This window comes from Drosophila santomea, chromosome 2R, assembly GCF_016746245.2.
Source record: "Drosophila santomea strain STO CAGO 1482 chromosome 2R, Prin_Dsan_1.1, whole genome shotgun sequence".
NCBI classification, from domain to species: domain Eukaryota; kingdom Metazoa; phylum Arthropoda; class Insecta; order Diptera; family Drosophilidae; genus Drosophila; species Drosophila santomea.
This window is the reverse complement of record NC_053017.2, coordinates 14,155,914-14,179,701: the sequence shown is the minus strand read 5'-3', so window position 1 is coordinate 14,179,701 and position 23,788 is coordinate 14,155,914. Positions and strand designations below refer to the sequence as shown.

General features: G+C 44.0%; 5 protein-coding genes across 6 annotated transcripts; all 5 read right to left on the bottom strand.

The window, feature by feature from the left end:
• Window positions 1–110: 110 nt before the first annotated feature.
• Window positions 111–1,828, bottom strand: LOC120446125 (UBX domain-containing protein 6). The gene is made up of 4 exons (XM_039626949.2): window positions 1,687–1,828; window positions 620–1,633; window positions 404–552; window positions 111–340 (listed from the first exon to the last, which is right to left on the bottom strand). Exons 1-4 carry the CDS (start codon window positions 1,741–1,743, stop codon window positions 229–231), a joined length of 1,332 nt encoding a protein of 443 aa, XP_039482883.1. The 5' UTR covers window positions 1,744–1,828; the 3' UTR covers window positions 111–228.
• LOC120446126 lies at window positions 1,689–2,315 on the bottom strand. Its single transcript, XM_039626951.2, has 2 exons — window positions 1,900–2,315; window positions 1,689–1,828 (listed from the first exon to the last, which is right to left on the bottom strand). The coding sequence occupies exons 1-2, from the start codon at window positions 2,183–2,185 to the stop codon at window positions 1,749–1,751; spliced, it is 366 nt and encodes a 121-aa protein (XP_039482885.1). The 5' UTR covers window positions 2,186–2,315; the 3' UTR covers window positions 1,689–1,748.
• Window positions 2,316–6,106: 3,791 nt separating this feature from the next.
• LOC120445350 lies at window positions 6,107–7,575 on the bottom strand. The gene is made up of 3 exons (XM_039625691.2): window positions 7,442–7,575; window positions 6,996–7,387; window positions 6,107–6,931 (listed from the first exon to the last, which is right to left on the bottom strand). The coding sequence occupies exons 1-3, from the start codon at window positions 7,468–7,470 to the stop codon at window positions 6,840–6,842; spliced, it is 513 nt and encodes a 170-aa protein (XP_039481625.1). The 5' UTR covers window positions 7,471–7,575; the 3' UTR covers window positions 6,107–6,839.
• A 2,072-nt stretch (window positions 7,576–9,647) lies between these two features.
• On the bottom strand, window positions 9,648–15,786 carry LOC120446429 (ETS homologous factor). 2 transcript variants are annotated; one of them, XM_039627392.1, is made up of 2 exons: window positions 15,207–15,786; window positions 9,648–10,520 (listed from the first exon to the last, which is right to left on the bottom strand). In XM_039627392.1, exon 2 carries the CDS (start codon window positions 10,501–10,503, stop codon window positions 9,970–9,972), a length of 534 nt encoding a protein of 177 aa, XP_039483326.1. In that variant the 5' UTR covers window positions 10,504–10,520; window positions 15,207–15,786; the 3' UTR covers window positions 9,648–9,969. The 2 variants fall into 2 exon arrangements, with proteins under 2 accessions (XP_039483326.1, XP_039483327.1); XM_039627393.1 differs by having other exon boundaries at window positions 9,648–10,517.
• A 5,563-nt stretch (window positions 15,787–21,349) lies between these two features.
• LOC120445585 lies at window positions 21,350–23,765 on the bottom strand. The gene is given in 3 exon segments (XM_039626076.2): window positions 21,350–21,859; window positions 21,862–22,691; window positions 22,748–23,765. Coding segments are annotated over 3 exon segments (2,190 nt in total). The 3' UTR covers window positions 21,350–21,517.
• Between the last annotated feature and the right edge of the window lie 23 nt (window positions 23,766–23,788).

The following is a 23,788-nucleotide window of genomic DNA, read 5'->3' as shown; positions in this document are numbered from 1 at the left end:
TAAATATATATTAAACAAATTAAATAAAAATATATGTTTATGTAACAAACTTGACTAGTGTTTAGCAACCAAACGAACCTAACAACCCACCTAAATAAAGAATCTTATTTTTTTTTTGAAAAGTGCGTTATAATTGATTTTGAATAATAGGTTTGAAAGTAATAAATAACAACAGCTCCATTACAATGCAAGGGACAAATACCGCTGATTAGATGGGTTAAAGCACTCCTACATAGCCTGCACCAGCATAAGAAGATCTTCCTTTAAGTAGTTCATATCCGCCTGCACGGGAGCGGGCACTTCATTGGCGCTAAACAGCAGCAGCGAGTTGGGAATGAGTCTGCAATGAAGGAGATTCATCCTATTAGTCAGGCAGTTAAAAAAACGTAATGCCGGCACTCACTTGTAGTCGAATAGTGTCTTTTCGAGGTCCTCTTCGCCCAGTTTGCCATCACTGGTGGCCACCAGGCTGAAGTCCAGGCTTTCGTCCGCCAGGCAAGATTGCACAAACTCAAACACATCGGCTATTTTCTCGTACACATTGAAAGTGCCCTGGAAATGGATGATTCACCTTATTACACAAAATTACTGCACATGACATCATCACGGTGTGGCTTACTTGTATAAAGAGTCCATTGGGAAATTTAACCCTGACCAAAGCGTAACGATACATGCGCAAATTGCGCTGCTCCTCGCGCTCCCGCATCGCCTTTGTCCTCAGCATCTGCGACTGGGCAATGGCCTCGGTTCGCAGCTGCTGCTCCTTCTTGATCTCCTCCGGTGCCAGGCGGTAGAATTCGTCGGGCAGGACAACACGACGTGCCTGCGACGGAAGTAGGACCTTAATGTTGCGATCCAGCTCCAGGGGAATGGTTTCAGAGTTCTTGAGAGCTTCCACCAGCGTGGGCAAGTCGAGATCCTTTTCCGTCTGCTCCTTGGTCCACAGAAGGAAGGGCTCATCATCGATCTGGACTTCGGTGAAGCCGGCTGCCTGCAGTACATCCAGGGCACCCTCCACGTAGCGCACCTTCTCGCTAAAGATTTTGTTGGACATACGAATCTTGCAGAATTTCTCCTCCTCGGGATTCTTGATTAGATTCTCCAGATATCGGATTAGCGTGGCAATGCACTCGTCGGCCTTCTCCTTCACATTGCAATTGTGGATGATCAGGCAGGCGGTGAGCCCGCGATCTGACTCCAGCTGCTGATAGAGAAACTCTTTGATGCGGGCCTTCCACGCGCTCTTCGGTAGAATCTCCTCGCTGATTAGGGGGCAGCGGAAGAAGACGCCTTCGCAGGCCAGGTTGCGTGTATCGCCACCGGAAGCCGATGTGGATGTGCTTATGCTGGATGCCGTGCCCACTGCCTCCTCCTTCTGACGACGCTCCGCCTCCAGCTCTCGTTTAGCCTGCGCCTTCACTGCCGACAGCGAGGTATTAAATTCCCTGGATGTTTTCTTGTCAATGCGAGCCAGTGCCGCACTGGCAGCTGCCCTGGCCTCGTTACTGATTTCATTTCGCTTGGGTGGCACATAGGCCTCGTACTTTTTTTGGCGGGAACTGCTCGAAGGAGCCTCCTGTTTGGGGGAGTTCAGCTTGTGGCCAGTGCCCATGCCGCTGCCAGTTAACTTGAGCTGCAATTGAACTTGGTAAGTAATTTATATTATATGGTTTAATGAGAACCCACTTTAAAGGCCGCCGCCTCCTCCTTCTTCCGCGAAAAGAACTTCTTAATCTTGGACATGGTTTCTAGATGCGCGGCGAGTGCTCCTTGGGCAGCTTCAACTTGGCCACCGACAACTTAAGCTCTTCGATTTCCTTGAGCGTGCCTGCAATGCAAGACCATAATCTCTGTTTTAGCAAACCTAATGTAACATCCCGATTTCAAGCTGTTGCCTACTTGGCCTGACAAACTTCTCCGTGATGACTTGGCCGTAAACGGACCACGAGTAGCCGGCTAGTACGCAGGTGCCCAGCAGCAGGACGATGAGCACCTTCAGCAGCGTCGCCTGCAGATCGGTGAAGGCGATGGGTCCGTTTTCCCAGCGAAAATCACCGGTCAAGGATTCCAGATTTCCACGCAGATCGACAGCTGCGTTCAGTGCAACGCCAGCAAATTGCTCCACTTGTCGCGCAATCGACTGCAACGTTGTATTGAGCGATTCCACGTAGAAATGGAAACTCATTGCCTGCTGGGTAAGTGCCAACGATCTTGTATAAAACGTTTTTTCCGCAATCCTTTGTTTATATTCGCTGCATTATCCTAATTTTTTCGCCTTTTTTTTTTACGTATTTGCTGGTGTGCCCGTTGCTGGTCTGTGTGTAAATACCGTTGGGCTTGGGAAAAATACCAACTGAAAATGTAACAACAACTTACTTATCGATAACAGAGTTGAGTTGGGGTAAACTGCTTTCCAGTGCTGGTTAATATCTGAAAGTGCTGTTTTGGCGCCATCTGTGAATTTAAATTGTGGTTTTCAAAAGGGGAGCAATAATTTATAGATTGCCTTGGGGATTCTGACCTCATTCGAATTGCCTTGATTTCTGCACCCGCATCCTGTAATTATTTTATGCACCTGCTGTTGACCTCATTCAGTTCCTGGAGATGGGAATTTATGATTTATGCTCAGCAGAAATGATTATAATTGCCTATGGTAATTTTCAGGTGTTTAATTAAAATTTGGAATATTTTTTATGACTTTTAAGCAATATAAGACTTCAATAATAAATAAGATTCCATATTTTTGTTTATATTTGCCGCCTTTGTTTCTTTTAGGATAATTTGAAAACCCATTGCTCCTTTTCTACAGTGTGCTTACATCATGATATTTTGGCCAGCACACGCCCATTATTTATATGCAGGGCCAGCTGTCGTAATTGAATGATTTTCGATCGTTTCGCCAAGTGCTTTTGCTTCCTGTAATTTTCGGCGATCGGAGCCTGCGCATCGCTGCCTTTCGGCCCTGATCCCTTTTTCGCATCTTTTGCGATTGATTTTCGCTGGCATCCTTGAGCACATTTTTGGGCCAAGTGATTTGGCCAATGGGGCGAATGGGGATGTCTATCTGAAGGGCGGGTAGCTCACGCTTCAGCTAACCAGCGGGTTCAACAGCCAGCCGAAAGTCGAGCGGAGGCCAGAGAAGAGAAATCTCTTGCAGCTTATGGCTTCCGTATGCGCCATGCCTTGCGCTCCACTGGCTACGTGGATGTGGATGTGGCTGTAAATGTGGATGCGGAGATGGCCCCCATCTCCGTCTGTTGCTGCTTGTTTTAGGTTTTAGGTTTTGTGGCTGCTTGGCTTGCTGGCTTGCTGGCTTTCTGCAACTTCAATTACAACAGCAAACACAGACACAAATGTCTATTCTATTCCATTTCGCTTTTGCCTTGGCTGGCTCTATTTATGCTGGCTCATTTTTCTGTGGCGACTGTTGGGCAAAATGTCGACGACTTATAATTCGAGCAGCGTGTAAGATTTTCCCTCCATCGACTTCGTTCTGCTCTGGTCCGTTGCTTTCTGTATCTGGCTCTGGATGGCTTGCCATCGCAATCTGAAGTTGAGTTGAGTTGAGTCCAAGGCGTGGTTGTAGCTCCATGCCCATCCCCAGCTGCATCTTTTTTTGCAAGAGAAGAGCAGTGTGTCCCATGGCCATTATATCTATCACCATCACGCGATATGTTCTCACTTGCAACCAGGCTGCAACTAACCATCATTCAACGTCATTCCCAGCCATTCCCAATCCCATTCCATTCCAGCCCATCGCATTGCATCGCATCGCTTGCAATTGCAGTTGCCCCTCCTTTTTTTTTTTGTTTTTTGCACAATTAAAATTCCACAAATGCCCCAAAGAAGGAGGGGGGGTAGAGAGGGGGGCTTCTGCGCACCCAGAGCCATCGAAAGGAATGCAAGAGTGGCGCGCATGCGCCGTCCTCCGGCGTCATTCGCATTGCAATTGTTGTTATCAGCCATGCGCCGAACCTGAAAAACTAGTTCCAATCGCCAGCTGAAGACGGCGAGTTGTGTGTGGCCAAGTCTGCGGGGGAGAGGGGGAGGGGAACTGGCTTCCCAGCAATGCAGGGGTATGCTGGAATTCGGGATAATATAAGCCAACTGAAATAATACCCATTATGTACATTATGTAAGTTAATATGCCTTCGTTATGAAGCTTAGTATTTACTTTTGTATAATAGAGATGCTTGTACTTAAGCCTTCCTGAGTTGAACTTTCTGTAGAAGAAAGTAGAAAAGTGATTAGGCAAATGTATCTGGCAGATACTTCACCTGTCGATCAGTGTGGCCCACCTGCACTGCGGCTGGCGTGCTTCTTGCCACGAATTTCACGGTTGGGAAAGCCAGTAAAAGCAGCAAAAGCATTTGGCCAATGCCTCGGCTTTTCTTTTGTTTTCTCCCCGTGGCCAAAACTGGTTGTGCCAATTTGGTTGGGCCAACATAGCCGTGACTTTGTGCGAAAGTCAAGGTAAGAGGTAAGAAACACTGAAACAGCCAAGGGTTTCCCATTTCCCCCCCACTGACGACTGTTGCTTGTCATTTGAAATTTATTTAATTTCTTATCTCGCATTGATAGTGTCTTGATTGGAGTTGGTGGAGGGGGAGGGGAAGGGGGAGGGGAATCTGGCTCGCTCATTAAAATTTATGCACAGGAAACGGAAGCGCCGCAGACGACGAGCAGACACAAAGTTGCTGCTTCTCTAGGCCTCCTCCTGATGACGACAACGATGATGATGATGATGATGATGATGGTCCTCCTTGGTGGCTCCGTGCCTCATGCCACTCCCTACTCCCCACTCCCCACTACCCCGCCCCCTGCCACAATCTTTGGCTACGCAGGCGGCGTGACAAACAGGCAGAAAGTGTCACTCAAATTGGCCGCAAAATTGAAAGTGATGACACGCCCACACAGTCACGTTGCCTTGCATAAGCAAGCAATTGGATGGGCAGAGGAGTTTATGGGCTACACCAGGAGAAAAAACATATTCATTCATTCTCACATATATATGAGTTGCTTCAATGTTTTCCATAAACACATGTTTAGTTCTCTGCGTGTGGAGGGTGTTCTCAACTGGATTGCCGCTTGTGGAAGGAGCAAATCATGAATGGTGAATGGTGGATGGTGCATTAATTGTCGTATTCATGGCCGGCACTCGTATCTATTAGATGAATGCACTTGCTGCAACGCAGAGGGAACGAACAGAGGAATCCCCCTTGGGATCCTCAACACCTCTTCACACTTGACTTACAGGGGCCACAAAGTTCGTTCCCATGAACTTCCTCTGTTCTTCTGCTGTTCTGCTCTCTATGCATAACATTCTCCCATCCATTCATACATCCAGTTTAAGAAACCGAGTAGTATCTCTTTGTGTGTGGGTTCTGCTGGCAATGACAGTTTCTTCGGCTGCCCTGAGACTTTTGTCTTTGGCCATTTCCCTCAAATAACCATATAACCACATTCACACACAGCTTTTCCAGCTCCCATGAGCGTGGGAGTGAGAATGCCTGAGAAGCCCCCCAAAAAAAAATAAGAAAAAAACCGAGAAATACAAGCCGCTGAACTTCAAGTGCTCTTGGTGGATTCGCTGAAACAAAAAAAATGATAATAATTCATCTAATGCGGCCGGAAGTCGCCAATGTGAGCGGCAAGAATTTGGCCCCCTGCAATTCGCCGGCTCAGTTTGATTCTTCTACGTTGTTTCTGAATTCTTAAGTTACTAATTATCCACTTTTAACTTTATCCAATTGACTTTCCCGCTGTGGACCGCCTGAAGCTGTAGAAAATATCTCGAGACTTTCCACCACGCGGGTATCGTAATTCAATGCTTTTATTTTCAACTCTGAAACTCCTAATGGTGTCCAATGGCTGAAATACTTAATGGCATTCGATTCTCACCTGACTCACTCACCTGCGTGGGTCGTAATGATGGGCTTTATGCATTCAAACATATGCATTAGTTTGATAAGGGAGTGGGGATCGTAAATTCCTCGATGCTGTTGCCCCAAACATGTTTAGCATATTTTTCTTGATCCAGAACAAACAAACGAGGAAAGAACAACAAGTGGCAATTCCCCCCACCCCCCAAAAAAAAAGCATTGTGTGTGGCTTCGAAAAACTCTTTCCATAATTCTGTATTTTCAGTTTGTTTTTTTTTCCCTCATTTTTTTCTGTTGATTCACTTCATTTGTTTACCCCATGGAACAGATGAAGTTTCGTGGGAAATATCGCGCCAGTGCAGGCAATGAACTAATTAAAAAATATAACATTGCTCTGGAGTTCTGGAGTTCTGAAGTTCTGGCGTTCTGGAGCTCTGGAGCTCGTTTCCATTCGTCGCTGTTGTTGTGCAATTGAAAACCCATCCTATGGAGCTTCCTGAGCCACTTGAAGATGGCGTAAATAAAAGAGATTTCTTATTCTTTTTTTGGTTAAGTCATTTCCTTTACGAAACGAAATTCAATTACGGCGCCGGGCCGGAAAAGCGGAAAAAGCATTTCGACAAATTGGCAACAGACAGCAGACTCAAAATGCCCAGTAGCCGTTTGTCTATCTATTGGTCTATGGTTTACTATATATACATACATATATATGTATGTATGTATCTATTATGTGTAGTCGTTCGGTTTCCGTCCCTGTCCACTTCCGTCCGGTTTTTATTGTTTTCGCACCTCGCCTTCCGTTCGCCTGCCAGCGGATATTCTACTTTACATAAGCGGCATTTCCTCAATTTTTCCCGGTCTTCATATGATTTACTTGATTCGACGTTTTGTTTTGGTTACCGCATTCGCCACATTTCGATTCATAGATACTACATACTTCATATATCTGCTGATCGGTCATAGGAAGTAGTCATAATGGCCGCAAAGGATCAGCACAAATACGCTACAAGCCAAGATTAACAGGCGCAGTACAAACCATGAACACTGAGCTGCGATTGGAATCACTATCTTATATGATATATATATGATGATATGATACCAATTCATACATACCAATCGCCTTGATGGGCACCAAGTCCTCCAGTTCAGTTTGTGGCGGCGTTTCGTACCGCTTTTCGTATTCGTTTAGCAGTATCTTCGACTTGAGACGCACTGGCTTCCTCCCGCACTGCGCATCCTCATCGTCATCCGTCAGGTGGCTATCTGCATCCATGGGGTCCATGTGCTGGAGCAGATACTCCTGCGATTTGATTAGTATCTCACGCGCCTCCCGCTGCCTTCTCTCGTAGTCCACAGGACGCAGAGTTGAATCCACGGAGGAAACCAGCGCCTGTTCAATCACCAAACTCTGATCGCATTCCGGCTCAATGGCATTTCGTGGCATTTTCGATATGCAGGTCATATATAGCGAACTGGCCGATTGGTAGATCTTCACGGGTATGAAACTAAAGCGGAAGAAAATGCTGCTAGAGATTTTGTATAGTATTAAGCCAACGTACCTTTTAAAAAAGCTATTGTCTGTCTGCATTGCGGATTTTGCACTTAGCAATTTATAAAACTATTACTTCTGGCGTGAAAAAAGATGAAAAATGTTTTGCTTTGATTGTAAAATCGCAGTTTGTTGATTTATTTTGTCTACTGCAAACCCATTATTCATCAGCAAAACAATGAAATTATTCTTAGAATTGCGGGCCAAATATCTGCAACAAATAAGCTAAAGATGAATATAAAAAGGAAATGATTTAAAACTTTCTTATCTGATCAACGCGAATTCATGCATCCGGCTGTATAGAAACATGCAAAAACAATTCGCAATGAATATACAAGAATGTGAATGAATTTTATAATAAAACTCGTGTGTTATAAGTCTAATAATCTATGGTTTTATAATTTAGCTAGTAAGTAAAATAATCTGGTTTTTAAGAAAAGTGCAGTAGTTTACACCTAACTCGACGAGTCCTAGTGATTCTGCTGAATTGTAATTGGACTTCAGGTTCCTTTGGTTCAAAGACTTCTCGGTGAATCTAAACTCAAGCATCTGATCTTATAACTAAATTCGTGTGCTGAAGGTACAATAATCTGGTTTTTAAAACAGAGCAGTTTAAGCCTAACTCGATAGACATCTTGACCTGCCCCAGAAAATGAGTCCTGCTGCTTCGGCTGACTTGTAATTGGAGTTCCAGTTCCTGCGGAACTGTGGAACTGTGGCCCTCCTCAGAGTGTTTGGATGCAGCGGCGTCAGCTGGTGGACAAGGTTGTGGTCTGTGCCCCTGGCCGTGGCATGTGTCAGGTTGCGACATCTGTTGCTGCTGCATGATGTTTTATGTTTGGGTTTCTGCTTTACAAGCCAGCGAGTGAGTAAGGGCATTTGGGTCTGGCTCATTTGTCTCACTTCCTTTACCTTTAACTACATCCCGGATGCTCCCGAAAAACCAGCAGACGAACTGCACTGAAATGCAAACTTACAGAGCCCAGCGACAATGGGCCACATGGAGCGAAAAAAAGCTGAAACAGCAGCGCCAGCAGGAAGAGCATCCAAATGTATCTGATTCTGTACTTGTATCTATAGCTGTATCTGTATTTGTATCTGTATCTGTAGCTGGGTAACTGGGTATCTATGCATCTGTGTATCTGCCCATTCATAGGAGGCACAAAAAGAAAAACCCAAATCAAATGAGCGGATGCACGGGCGGATGGAGCGCTTTGAATCTGTATATACTTTATATATGTATGTACATATATACACATATGTTATGTACTTCGCTCTCACTCGTCCACACACGGATGTATCTTTGTATCTATGCGGGTTCTATTTGACTACCGATGCTGATTATCGTTATCCGTTATTGTTATTGTTATTGCTATTGTCATAATTGTTCCGCTGCGTTTTTTGCAACCGCTGAATTTGAAATGGGAAAATTTGGGTTGCATTTGCAAGGCTTCAGCTTTTTTCTTTAATTTCCTGTATTATTTAGAAATTATAACTTAAACATATTTCTTTTTAAATTTCTGTATTATTTAGAATTTATCATTTACAGTTTGTTTAAGCAACCATTATTTAGTTTTGCGGTGCTAACAATTTCTTTTCAATACCCATTTATATATGCGTATATTTGCCAAGTTTTTTCTCATTTGCTGTGAAATATCTTTAGTAGTAGCACTTTTCCCTATTTGCCGAGTCGTAACTCCTGTTTCCCCACCCACAAAACTCACACAGCCGAAAAAGTCTTTGGAAAATAAACACTTTCTGGTGATCTATGTATGGCCAGGGCCTAAACAAATGTTGCCACTAACTTCTGGCCAACAATAACAAAGAGCTTACTGCACTTGTCTGTGAGATTCAGTCTGTCTTCGAGTGTGTTTGTGTGTGTCTGTTTGTGAGGGTGTGAGTGTTGGGCCCCACTCCATCCGAAATTTCATCTTGGAGCATTTGTTGGGACTTAATGATGTGCTAATTGGTCGAGCGTATATTTCACTTGTCAATGTGAGTGAGTTCGTCTGGGGGAATTGTGAAAGACATAAACGGAAAAACAGAACATTAAGTCCCAAAGTCGCTACTCAAAAGAGTATTCAGGATTCGTGGAGCGGAATGAAAAGTAATGGTTGTTGAAATATAGCTGGTTATAGAAGTAAAGTTACATTTAAAAACAAATATATTTAATTAGTAAATTACCCCGAAGTTTGTGCAATAAATACAACAGCTTGTTCAGTTATAAAATTTCATTTTATATTTTCATCATATGCGCACTTACTTAGCTAATAGGACAGCATTATAACTTCACTCTTTTTTTGTGCTATTCACTCCAAACCAAATCCAAATCCAAATCCAAATGCAATTGGAAGTGGAAGTTGACAATATTGAAATGCAGTTTATTATCGCTAATACTTAGATGACGAGCAGAACTAACGACTAGGCATTACAGCTAGCTGAACTAGAAACTAGAACTACAACTAGAAACGTATCCTAGAGATATGTACAACCATAGAGCATGGGTATCCGTGAGATATGATCCCAAAATCCGTATGATTACAGGGCCATTGCTCGGGCGAGTCGCACCCGGAAGTCGCGGTAGAGCATCTTGCCGCCCACGGGAACGCGGCACAGGTACATGTCGAGGCTCATGAGGCACAATGCCTTGCCGTTCATTGGGAATTTCTGTGGCAGTTCGGCGGTCACCTCCAGTCCCTCGGATACGGCCATGTTGATCAGCCACTTCCACACATCCGCCCGCGTCCAATCGCGCGGATCCAGTGGCAGACCATCGGAGCCCATGGGATGCAGCAGGCTGGTGGTGCCATCATCCGCGCTCATCAGTCGATTGTTATTATTATCAGCGGAGGAGGAGGATGATGCGGAGTGGGAGGAGTTGGATGTGGTGTTGATCAGGGTAACGCCGCCACGGCACTTGTCCAGCATTTGGTAGGGATGATGCAGGTGGCGCCTGGCGGATGTGCTGACGCCACCAGTGCCGCCCCACAGATCCTGAGCACCGTTCACCTGGGTGAGGTCCAAAGGTGGCACACGTCCGGCGTATTTGGGATAGCTCGATTCCACTTGCATGTCGCTTCCGTTCGCTTCTGGAAGTGGAGTAAGAATTGCTGATTAATGCGAGTGATTCACTTCAGTTTTCAGTTTTCAGTTTTGCGAAAGAGAGAGAGGGGGGCGGTGGGTTAGTACAACGGAAATGCTTTCACAAGCGGGCAATTGTTTTAATCGCTACAACAGCAAGAAACAACAGGCACATACTAATATTAATAATAATAACACGCATACGCCGATTTGTACACATCACAAGTGTGTTGACCCTCGCTCTCTCTCTGCGATTACAGGGTATATTGGCAAGAAGATTAATATAATATATTGATTTTGTTAACTCTACATATCTGTGCAATATATGAAACCTCGCAAAATCAGTTTATAAACTTATTATAGCTAGCTTAACAAGAAAGTTTGCTATGCAAGTTATAACTTTTGCAATGCTCTGCATTAGGGTATCTGGCATTCGACTATTCGGCTGCCAGCACTTCCTTTTCGCATTAATATTTCGTTATTAAATCTGACCTTGCTGCCGGAATGGGCGGCGTCAGCGGATCGAGCGAAAGGAAGCGCTGAATAATCATTACGGAGCTCTGGCTTTGGCTTTGTCTATCATATCGATCGGCGGTCCCATTTGAATGGCTGTGGGAAGGGGAGGGGGGTTTGAAAAGAGGGGGGGCGGGGCCAGCGGTAACGGCATGTGGCTCACATGGAAACGCAGGCCAAGCTGCGACAAGATTGCGATTACAAGCAAGATGGTCAGAGATCAGGGGAATCCGGCACGCGGAGGAAGAGGATGAGGAGGTGGTGGTGAGGTCAAAACAGAGTGGAGCGGAAATAATTACCCGCCCAATTGGCAGCTGCGAATGTGGCGAGCAAAACAAAGAGCCACCGAAATGGGGGTATTAAACAAAATAAATGTATATACACACATATAAGAAACATCCGCCGACGGATCATAAAAGGTGTCAATGCGAATGTGGGTAAGAATGGCAATGGGAATGGCAATGGGAACTGGAAGCCGGCGGAAGAACTGCGTCCAAGCTGGGCAAAAGGGAACCTTAATAGTTTTCCGGAATGAACTGCCGCCGGGAGCTTCCGTTCCAAAAAGGAAATGCGTAAGGAGTCGCAGTGGTTTTTAATTACACAGCTCATTCGCCGGCTTCAAAGAAATTCCCACGAAATGTGACTCAAGCTGGGAAAAGGAAATAGGGCATATCTTTATCGCTAATTCTGATAAGTGTGTTTTCAAAATTATAATTCTCCTGATTTTGTTTAATAATATTCAGCGTAATAAGCCCTAGAAATCTATAGAAATGTTTATGCAGCGAAGACAAAGTTAAGATGAATGTGGATTGGAAAGCAGCTATCAAAGCCAAATGGTGATTCACACAGCGGATGCCATAAACTATTTGAAAAATCCAGTAAGACGACACTCCAGACACCATTAGGTGGAAATAACAAAGCCCTCAACGAAGCCCCCTGGTGGAGAATGACCCATTAAGAAAGTCCAAGTCTGGCCGATCCTCAGGCGGTCCACAGCAGGCAGACACTCAGTGAATTTCATTTAATTTCATGAAATTTTGATTTTAATTCAATCAAGGAAAAAACTAAGCCCACCCATGAAGCACTGACAGCGAAAATGGCCGGAATCTAAAATGACTTATATATTAAAATACGATCTTAACTACGCTATGAACTCCTATTAGTGTGTAATCTCTTTATGATAAGCAATCACTTCCGCCCACGTTTGAAGCCAATAAAACACTTACGCCCACGTGCAGGAAAAGCGTGTGAAAAGCGGAAAAGCGGAGCAGATTAGTCAGCAATTGTCAAACGGAGCTGTCTGCGAGGCTTCCGTTGACTGAAAGGCACCTCCACCTCCACCTCCAGCTCCACCTCCAACTCAACCAAGTTGAGACTCCAAGTGATTGATTCGTGTTGTCGGGTAGCAAACTATAGTATACCCTATAGCATACATATGTAAGTACATATATAGCATATGGCATATGGCATTGACATTCGAGTTGATCGGCAGCTCGTGCTCAGCACGCGTTGTTTTTCACGCTTCGCTTTGTTTTCGGTGGATGGATGGAAATGGAAAAAGGAAAAGGAAAAGGAAAGGGAAATGGTTTTCAGTTACTATTCGGTTGACAAAAGTCAAATGGCAGGAAGTTGAGTCGCATATCCGCTGCGCACAGGATGCACGCCCTCATGTCCCTTTTCTTTTTTTTTTTTCAAGGAAATGCCCGCCAATACACTCGCACAAATAAATGAGGAAATGTGCGCCAGTTTTAATTGCATCCACAAAAGTATACAGTCTGCTCTCTACTCGTGCTACTTAGTAGCAGCCACTAAACCAACAGTCACACACACGCACACACACACTTGGATAACTTTAAGTGTTCGAAAGACAAGGAAACGTAAAAAAAATCGTAATTTGAAGTTCGTAAAAATGACGCGTTTCCTGTCATTTGGCGAGCACTTTAAGTGCGTAATTTGCTATCCGCCAAATATATGTGATTCTCGGTGTTTTCGCGAGTGTGTGTATCTTGTATCTTGTATCTGTTTTTGTCGGCGGGTGTTTATGCCCCACAATTTCCTCTTTTCTCCAGGCTGCCCTTTTCATCTTTCAAGCGGCGTCCGCTTCAGCGAAACAGATTCATTTCTTTGTGAATCAAAATTGCCATGAATTTATGTGGGCGACAGTCAAAACATATAATTTTCGAAAATTTTCAAAAAATATTTTATTTACATTTGTAAAATATTGTGTGTGTAAGCATCCGTTTGGAGAATCACTGTAATTATAGCGACTAATGGAATGCGCTTTAGATATGTTTGCTTATTTTTCAAATAAACATTTATATTCTGTGAAAAGTCAGCGAATAATCGGCGAAATTTGTAACAAATGACTAGGGATATATATTAATTGGTAGTTTTGTTGCATTTGCCAAAATGCAAGTCTCATTTTCATTGGCCAGCCTTCAAGGCAAACAAACTCGCCCATTCATCGGAGTGCATCAGACGACGACAGATGAAAATCTGCTGAATATTGTTAAAAATAAACACTTTTTCCTCGTCTAGCGAACCGGATTCCATTTGTGCACATGCTGCCACATCTTGCCATTGTTGTTGCTGTTGTAGTTGTTGCTGTTCTTGTAGTTGTTGTGACGCATGTTTGCTGATATTACAAATCATGTAACGCCATCGAGGCGAAGGCAGCGAAACTGCATCGTCTGCCTGACGTCTGCTATCGCCGTCTCTGTCTGCCCCCAACAGCCCCATTCATCATTTCCCCGCACACTGAGAGAAAAAGTCACTGTGCCACTCAGAGTCACATATCAAATGGGTAGCATAAACATCTATCTATTTATCTACAATGCAATCTAATCTAATCTATAAAATTCTTAAATAAATCATTCTCTTTCAATATATCCTAAACAGTTCTAGATACAATTATGTTCTATTATTTCTGAAATTTCTTTCTTTTCTGATATTTCTTTTATTTCTTATTTGTCATCATAGCACTTTTTCGCGCAGTGTGCGCCACTGTGGCCCCCAATGTGTGATGGACGGATGTGTGACGAGTTTCGGTCTTGTTGTCGCTGATGCGTTTAAAAATATAAGTACCGTGCGGCCAAATGGCGCCAAATGCATTTCGAATCGCTTTGAGTCTTGTCAACTGTGCAGCAGCGCAAGTAAATTCAAATTGAAACGAAACCAAATGAAATGAAATGAAATGAACGAAGAAAGTGGGGGATACATGTGTGTTCCTCTGTTTGCGCCTCGCACGTGTCACCGCGAAGTGAGTCGATTCCCCAGCTCCACTTCCACCACCAGCTCCACCACCAGCTCCTCCTCCTCGCAAATGGGTAAGCAGGAAGTGGGTTCCCTGCGCCGCCCAGTGGCCCAGTAACAGCAGTAAGTGCTTATCAATGTGAGTGGCATAGTCAGAGAGGTTTGTCATTTCCCCCCACAAAGTGCCACACTGAAGGCGCGCTGAGTCAGCTGGGAAATTAATTAGGCGGGCGAGGCCAGGTGCAGATCATGCTCGTTCCATCCTGCAGCTGCAAAGATTACCCAGAACACACGGGGCATGCGGGGCATGCCACTCCTGCAACCCCCGACGCCCATATAGATACCCAACTACATATCCTTTGCGCATGCGCGCGCATTCAGAATGTGAGCCAGAATGTTTGAAAGGAACAGAACGAAGGAGAAACGGGTCAATAACTGGGGAAACCACGAAACCATCCAGCCGAATGCATCTTTATCGACTTGGCCGCAACATTTCTGTTTTTGCAGCTGCCGTCTTGGCATTTTAAGTGTCGCTTTGTGTGTGTGCACAGAACGAAATTGTATGGCATTATATGGGATAAGTCGAGCTGCATAAGGTGGTGGTCTTTTCTCTTTCGGGAACTGTATCTGTGGCTCAAAAGGTGTTTAGTCGTATCTTTTGCCTTTGCAAATGCCCGCTTAAACTCAAGATAGATCTTGAGATCTGCATACAAAAACTCTACGTGAACTTTCCATGTTGAAACTGCCGCTTGATTACGAAAACACAAGCTTGGAGGTCAATTAGCCAAAGTCAACTTTTGTCGTTTCAGTTTCGACTGCAAGACAGCTACATACATAGCAACTATAAAAGCCAAGTCAACTTAAACCTTCGGAATGCTTTTGAGTGTTAATGATGGCCGTACAAAAACAAATTATGTAAACCGACTTACCTTGATCAGAAAAAATAAATGTTAATCCAACAATAGTTTGTCTTGCGAATCGTCGTCGAGGTTGAGTTGTTGGAAAATTTGTGTTTTCGGTTGTATTCAATTTATCAGCCTTTATTATTTGTTTGGTTTCGTTTTGGGTTATAAATATGTTTGGTTGCTAAATGGTATTTGCTACTGGAAACTGCACTTTGCTTCGCTCTCGCTTTTGCTTTTGCTTTTGCTCTCCCAGTGGGATTGTATCTCTCGGATACGTTTCGTTTCACAACTTTTGCAGCATATAACGTACTTTTCACGCTCTGAACTACTTTTCCTATTTCGCTATGGCTCGGGTTTTGAAAGTTTTCGGTCGCTACTGCAATTGGCTTCGTTTTTCACTTAACACGACTTGTAGTTGCGGCTATTGTTTTGGTTTTCTACTTTTTCTTGTATTACTTCTTCTTTTTCGTTTATTTTTTTGGGGTGGTAAATCCAGTTTGCCAGTTGCAATCGTCTGGCGTACTGCGAAACGTATCTTTGTATCTGGCGGATTAGTGAGTAATGCCCAGAAATGTATCTCTATCTGCGTCTACTCGCGCGCGCTTCACGTTCTCAACTGATTGCGATCGTGTTCGTGCAGCGGTTTTTGTTGACTGCGCGCTCTTCGAATTCGAGTTCGAACTTCGAATCTCTCTCGCAAACAGCTGTGGGCATGTTTGAAGATCGTGCACTGAAAGAAATTGGGATATGAAAAACTTTTCAAAATATATATATTTAGTTATTAGAAAACATATTATTATAGAAATAAGTTGTTTGCATTTTTGTATTACTTCTCTTTTTTTTTTTTGAAAGTAAAGTACTACCTTATTTAATATATAATTTAATATATCATATTTATATATCATATATTTTAAAGTGAAGAAATATAGCATAAAACTGAATTACTCTGACTTAATATGCATATATACAAATGTGAATTTTTCTCTGTGTACATACAGACCCGCATTTCGAACTACCTTTCCTGCTTATTGAGTCAACAGCTAAGGTCAATGAAAAAAGGTTCTCGGGCAGGAGGAAATAAGACTGATCCCTTGGCCTACAGAAATGTGGGTTAACTTTAGCTGCATGAACTTTTTGTTCAAGGATTAAGGGATTTGAAAACAGACTTTATGGTATTTGTTTTCTTGTTTATAGGGGTATTAGGGACACGAACAATTCATATGCCATATGAATCCAGAGCCAGAGAAAGGCAATCCGTTGGGTTAATCCCTGCATTCGAATGTTCCAAAAATCTCTTTTTGGAAGCTGTCATCGAGTATCCATTAGTTCTTTGCTTCGAAATACCATTGGCTTAATACTTCTCTTCGCAGCTGATACGAAAGTATTTTAAGAAGTAGTTATTAAAAGCATGATATAATCCGAAACAAAATTGTAATCACACTTATGCATAACATTTTGAGGGGCATATCTTTCTGCAGTAAGAATATCTTGGTTTCTAATTGAAAGTGGCTTTTTTCCTTTAATTATTCTAGATTTTCACTGGATAGATCCGACTTGGCACCTAACTTATCAGCATATACATTAACAATTTTAAAAGATTTATCATTAGGCCCCTGCACTTGTGCATTCATTTATTCTGTGAGTAACTGACTCATTAATTTCGTTGAACGTTTCTAATTATTCAGCCAGCATGGATCGCCGAGTAATTACAGGAAATCCTTTTCCTGCCGCGCACTAAAAAGCATTTCAATGTTTTGCGGCTGGCACGCATGCCAAGCGATTACTGGAGATCCTTTTTGGGGACTCGAATTGGAATGGTATAGCATATGGCATATATATATATATATATTGTATATATGTAAACTATGGGTCAGCCATGTGCCAGGAGCTGTCAAGTGCGTGCTGGAATCCTTTCAAGCATCGCGTGAGGCGGGATCATGCCGCTGATCGAGTTACGCCAGTTTACTTGGAAATTTTATCAGCAGTTGCAGGACCACGGCCACGCCCCCTACTCCTTTGCCGCCCCCGCCCACGGGCACGCGTACGCCCTGAAAAAAGGTGCGGAGGTGCGCAGGATCAGGATGAGCTGCACTACTCGAGTTGCAGCGCAGATGCTGCAGCTCCTCTTTGAAGCGGTGTCCTGTTGCGATCTCAAGTGCATCTAATGGCTTGTTTATCAGCAGTTGTCGATCGCCGGGCAAATAAATTGAGTAGGTACCATTTGCCTTAATTGATTGCGGCGTCGCTCTAATCATTTCTAATTGCGATGCGCAGGACGTGCGTAGATAGGCGCACACGGAGAAAAATCCTTGCCCAGAAAGCAAGTCACTTAGGCAGTTCTTTATATCAGTAAATTTATGATTAATGTACCAAGCTAAAAAGGAATTGGTTTTGCTTTTGAATTAAAGATTGAATCATATAGGGTTAATATCATTTTATATGTTTTGGCTAACAGTATCTTACTTGTATCAATATACAAGTGATCTAACGTTTAATATACTTTTCTCATTGGAAGTTAGCTGTACTATCAGCATGGATACCCTTTCTTTGGATAGTTATTCATTAATTGTATAATCCTGCATGGAGTTTCTCTGAGTGCACATACAGTTAATCCCCTGCTCATCCTGTCCACATACGAACCCAAGCCAAAGCAGCTGCCTTGCATCCAATTGCAGCGTTTTTTCCCTATTGTCTGGCCAGGAATCGGAATTTGAATCTACGCATTAGGTACGGGCATCTCGCAGGCGATAAGAATCGCCTCGGACACAGGATGTGCAATGAGAGTTGCCAAAAAAAAAATAAAATATACATATGTATATGTATTATAAGGCAGTGGAAGGAGAGAAACGAAAAGGATGTTTACTTAGGCGCACGTACGTGACGCAGTGAGGCAATTTCTGTGTGTCCGGCTGATAATTGCCCAAAAAGAAGAAGGAATGCCTGGATATTTGCTTAGCTTTGTTGATTTTCAATTACGTGCCCGGGTCCGGATTGTGTTTGCGCATAAATTGCCGGCCAAGGAAGTTAAATCCCCCAACACGATCGGCCACGATAGTTGATTTACACTCATGTTTCTACATCTGCCAGCTGTGTGGGGATGAAGATCGGAATCCGGGGATGGGAACTTGTATTGGGATTTGGGAATGGGGGGCGTGTGCCGTGGAAATATATAGGAAATTCCCAAAAATATCCATTCATACAATATTCGGGGTGTCGCCAGCTATTTATAGAGCCCAAACCAACCCCAAACTAAACGATTTACGAGCCACATATATATAGTTTCGAAAATTTCCTTAGCTCCATCTAGGCATCCAGAGTCGTTAAAGGTCTACAAAAATATACAGAAAGTACTATATGTACATGGGATGCAGCGAGTGTGTTGGAATAGCATGATAATTTTAACGATCCCATCGAGGGGATGCCCCAACGTACTAGCGTAGAACTAATCCCCAAACAGCCTCCAGTTTTATTGGCACTTTCGCCAGACTATAAATCAATAAACAGATTGTGTGGCATCTTCCGTCATAAAGTTTTCAGCGTCTTTCTTCGGAGAATTTCGACGGCGATGGCGTAGCAGCTGTCATGTTTTTTCCCCGTTTTCCTCGCCGTTTTTCCGGGTTTTTCTCAAATTTCCAACTGAAATCTTATTACGAAAACGTTCGAATCAATCAGAAGAATAATAATAAAAGCAAATCAAGTAACCGTAAATGAAAAAAAAAAAGCTGGAAAAATAAGACGCGCTCGTAAAGAAACGGGCAGACACAAACATGGCAACGAAAGGCCACACAGTAGGCAAGGGATTATACACTTAAAAAAATATGGTATTTTCCTATTAAATTATATTTATTATAGTATCATGTTTGCAAAGTTATTTTAAATTTAGAAAATATTATTTTACTAATTATAAGGCATTTAATAGGTATAATGTCATAATGTTCTATATTAACTAATAAATAAGTCACATAAGTCTTACACAACTCAGCTATTTTAACTATAGAACCTTTAATAGAATTTTCTTATATCTAATGTGATCTTGCCAATGATTTATCTCGAGTGTAGCAGAGATTCCAAGGCAAGATCTGATGGGTATATCAACCAGGGAGACTGGGAATCTGGGAAACTGGGCACCGAATACCGGAGACAATGGGGCAACAAGCCGCAGCCGACTTCCGCTTTCGTTTCATAAATTCGGATTAAGGCATTTTCAAATGATAACAATGAAAGTAAATAAAGAGAACGGCGGTGAAGAAATGCTCCGTGAATCTGATTAACGGCAACAACACCATTGTCCACAAATGGGAACGTTACAAAAACGTGTCACGTAAATGGTTTGTAGTCCAACCCACCGGGCAATAAACTAACGAAAACCCACAACAACATGCCCCAGAACAATCCACATCCATAGAACGCACATACATACATAAATAGCAGAAAACTGAAAAAACCGGTGTGGAAAGCTCAGCGGATTGTCTCCGAAGGGAAATCCCTAATGAGGCGAAGGTTCTTTGTTAGTTAAACCACTTACACAGTTCCAATCCGATCACGATTGTGGGCGGATCGCCTCGTGGGGAAGTAGGATGTCTTTATGGAGTGTAAGGGAAGTGATTATGGGCTTAGGGAAGTACTTAACTACTTACTATTTAACTAATTGCTTACTGACTATTTTTGCAGATGAAGATACTTTATGAGCAACTCCAAGCTTGTGAAAGATACTTATAATATAGCACAACTTATTTATTTATAATTATAAAATAAATGAATTAATTAGAGCGATGTTTAAGATGTAAACTCATGAATCGATTAATTGAAAACGAACTAACGGATTCCGTTTGGCAAAGACAAACAGCACAATGGGCAGATACAGATACAGATGCAGATGCAGGATACAGATAGCAATCGACAACTCATGGATACGTGCATCCGCTGAAGGAATGGCTCGGCGCATTTGCCAAATATTTGCGCCTAGACAATTGCATTTCCTGCCTGTTGGCCCGCATTCCGCATCCCGTTCGCCAAACAACACATGGGATTAGGTCCGCCTCCTGCAGCAGCTCACAACTCACAACTCAGGACTCACAAGGATTCAGGATTCATCTGTTGCTCGAGGTCGTGAGTGCGGGGCACAAATGAAGGCTACTCCCGAGCGGAAACGGGAATCGAGCTGGGAAGGCGCGTACCCTGTACACAAAAAACAGGAGCAGGGGTAAGAATAAGAAAAAAAAGAAAAGAAGGACGTGAAACGCAGGGAATTGTAAAAACAAATGTTGTCAAACAACAATAACAAGGAAAAGGATGTCCTGCTGAGCGGAGAAAAGTGCGTAGAATGCTGTGCGTTGCAATCAACATTAATACACTGAGAATCACACATCTATCTTATGGTCTTGGTATGTTTAAAAGTATTTTATACTTTTCATATGTTAGGTACAACACTTTTTTTTATCAACTAACAATGATTGAGTTTTTTACATACCATATGAGGATACTGATTTATAAGGACTAAGTGTAAATTAAACAATGTTGTTTCTGATGCTTCCAGCTTAAATAAGAAAATATTGAACAATGTTTAGTATACATTTTCCACTTTCAATCTCGACCCTTCCACTACTATTAATCTTCCACTACTCGACTTTTTCCCCAGTGTACCTGTACCGCCATCCGCTCCGCAGGACATGTGGCAAGTCGAACGCAGCAGGGAAACCAAATTAGTTTCTCGTTTCGAGGCAGTGTGAAATGCAGTGCAGGAAGCTGCTGCAGCAGGCTCAATTTAGATGCCGAGTCCATTGTCCGTTCACGTACCGGTTCATCAGGTACGGATTGAAAACTCCCAAAATATTGCCGGTGATTAGTGACTTTTGGTCGGTGGCGATGAGAAAACGCCTGTGGCGTTAATTGTTTGTCCCGGCTCATCGCTGGCCACCTCGTTTGATTTGCGCCGCTCAAAGCGGTTAATCTGGGCCACAGGAAGCGGAAACGGCAGTGCCGGAAGACGGAAGCCGGAAGATCCGGAAATTAGTTGGAAATTTGCTGGACTCTTGCAAACGAGCCAGGCAGTCAAGCAAGCAGATTAATGCAGTTGTGTGTGGGAGAAGACGAGTAGTTGGTGTTTATGTACTAGGGGGTGTCATTATAATATTATAATAATTAATAAAATAATACAATCGATAGAGTTGGTTGGTTAGCCGGTTTATTGCTTGGGAAATACTTGGGAATTTGGATAAAGAAAACTATAAGCCACCACGCGACTGCGCGAGCGTATGCACTGTATGGACCGAAGGATACCCTCTAGGTCCTTCGGTGCTCAACAATGCATATATTTCGGCGACGCGTTCCGCAGCTCAGAGCCACTTTCTAACGGGCGCTCGACACTCTGCTGCTGGACTGCTGCTCCTCCTCTTGCAGCTGGGAAAGCTGGGCAGATCCTTGGCATCGGCCTTGTCCACGTAGGGTTTCTGGTGCAGCGTTACGCCGGCGGCGGTGCGAACGAGTCGGCGCCGGAAGTTGGTGCCCGCCAGCAGGTAATTCACGGGAAACTGCAGCATTCCGGGTCGATAGTGGGCAATGGGACTGAGTCCCAAGAGGGCGTTCTTGCCAATGCCACTGCCTCCAGCATTTCGATTGTTGCTCTTTGCTATGCCTGCTGGACAATCGTTGGCGTCCACTTCCTGCCACTGGCGACCTCACCAGCCTGGTTGCACTGCTGGCAACGGGAGTGTCTTTGATTGGTTCGCTGTCGCTTTCCGGATGCCTTCCGGCGACTACGTCCATCTCCGCCGCCTGACTTGGAGCAGGGACCGCGGCATCTGGACTTGCAACCTCGTTCACAATCATGCGGCTTTCGCGAACACATCCCTGTGCAATCGTGCTTGCAGCGATGCTCCTCGCAGTTGGGCAGGAAAAACGAAGGCGTTTTGTTTTGGGAATCCACACTATCTGCATCGTGGCTGGAATCGTTTTGGTTTGATGGCACCTTGCCTGGGTTGCCCAAATATTTGGCAATTTTGGGACCGGAACTTTGCATGGATATCGTTTTGCTACTTGGCGTGGATTGCGAGCTAATCTTTCCTTTACTACTCTTTGCGGATCCCAATTGACTTTCCTTGTTGGACTTTGGAGTTTCTGGACTTTCCTGCTTGGACTTTGGTGGAGTCATTTCACCAGGCTCCGAACTCACAGCTTTTCTAGCCCTCTTTTTCTTTGCTTTAGTCTTTGGATCTGCATTTTTGACCGACTCATTCTTGTGACTCTGCTCGTGGTGATTCACCTTTTCCGCCTTGGTTCTATTATGACTGATGAAGATCTCCAGTGCCTCGGCTATAAGCAGAGCCAGCTTATCCTTGCTCTCAAAGGCCTTCCTGCAAAATTGACAGTTGCAGGTGCAACTCTGGGATTGGCCATAATCGGATGACTGGTTTCTAGTTTGAGTCGAGTAATCGGGACTTTGATTGTGCTTGGAGGGACAATCGTAGCTGTTGCATGGTGCGTAGTTCTGATACCCGTCGTCTTCGTAGCCTGGATGAATATGTTCCACTTTACTTAAAGTATAGTAGTACTATATATAAACTTACCATCTCTTTGGTAGAAGGAATCCCGCCGCCAAGGACCCACATCATATCCGTAGTCGTAGCGATCTTCCCTTTCCGGCTCGTAAGCATATTCCTTGCGATTCGGGTCCACGTACTCGTAGTCTATGTAGCCAGCTAGTGGGTTGCTTTGATAGTTACTGGAATGGTTGTTGGGATAGGTGTTATGCGCCTCCGTGGGTACATGCACTTGACCACCACCGCGACTAATGGCAGCAGTTAGCTGATCGATCAGCGAGTGATTGTTGCAATCCTGCAGCACAATTATGTTGAAGGGCTGATCGCCCGGTTGCTGCTGACTGTTTTCATACGGATTTCCACTTAGCTGATGCCACTGACCAGTTGGCTGATGCTGCTGACCATGTTCATATGGATTCCCACTCAACTGTTGCCACTGACCAGTTGGCTGATATTGTGGCTGCGAGTGCTGGTGATCCTGTTGAAAGGGACACGGTTGCCCCGCTATCGGTTGGCATTGTCCGTGGCACTGCACATGGTAGTTGTCCACGGCTGCCTGGATCTTCTCATTGCACTGCGGACACATATTCTGACCTGGCTGGCGAATCTCCTCCTGGCCACAAAACTGGCATATGGCACAGTTGCCGCCCACTCGCCGCTGTGAGGCAAGGTCAAGTTGGGACTTTGAGGATTCAGGCGACTTGGTCCTTGGTGTCACCGCCTCTGGAATGCTCTCCTGGGAATTCGTTGGCGATTTATCCTGATACGAAATGTCGCAATGACCTGTGCAGTGAGTTCCTCTTGAGCGACACTTGCAATTCCAATTGCAGGGCTGCACCTTGTAGTCCTGACATCGATCGCAGTTCTTCAGCACGTACATATTCTCGGGTACATTCAAGCTGCCAGGACACGATCTTTGGGCAGCAGGACGTGGCTGTGGACACACTTCGGCCTGATCTGTTTGGCTGCCCTGAGCCGCATCTTTTCTGTGCTGCTCTGAGCTTCGGAAATGGCCCATAATTTTGTTTTTGACGAAATGTTTCATTTTTCAAAGAGTTCCAATTCAGA

What these genes read in the sequence shown, in the direction of transcription:
- LOC120445350 (XM_039625691.2), bottom strand. Translation starts at nt 7,470, where the DNA reads ATGCAGACAGACAATAGCTTTTTTAAAAG. An exon ending in GACAATAGCTTTTTTAAAAG is followed by an intron (nt 7,388 to 7,441) that starts GTACGTTGGCTT and finishes CTTCCGCTTTAG; the next exon opens with TTTCATACCCGTGAAGATCT. An exon ending in GGTGCCCATCAAGGCGATTG is followed by an intron (nt 6,932 to 6,995) that starts GTATGTATGAAT and finishes TTCCAATCGCAG; the next exon opens with CTCAGTGTTCATGGTTTGTA.
- LOC120446429 (XM_039627392.1), bottom strand. Translation starts at nt 10,503, where the DNA reads ATGCAAGTGGAATCGAGCTATCCCAAATACGCCGGACGTGTGCCACCT.
- LOC120446125 (XM_039626949.2), bottom strand. Translation starts at nt 1,743, where the DNA reads ATGTCCAAGATTAAGAAGTTCTTTTCGCGGAAGAAGGAGGAGGCGGCG. An exon ending in AGGAGGCGGCGGCCTTTAAA is followed by an intron (nt 1,634 to 1,686) that starts GTGGGTTCTCAT and finishes GTTCAATTGCAG; the next exon opens with CTCAAGTTAACTGGCAGCGG. An exon ending in AAGACACTATTCGACTACAA is followed by an intron (nt 341 to 403) that starts GTGAGTGCCGGC and finishes CCTTCATTGCAG; the next exon opens with ACTCATTCCCAACTCGCTGC.
- LOC120446126 (XM_039626951.2), bottom strand. Translation starts at nt 2,185, where the DNA reads ATGAGTTTCCATTTCTACGTGGAATCGCTCAATACAACGTTGCAGTCG. An exon ending in GGAGAAGTTTGTCAGGCCAA is followed by an intron (nt 1,829 to 1,899) that starts GTAGGCAACAGC and finishes CTTGCATTGCAG; the next exon opens with GCACGCTCAAGGAAATCGAA.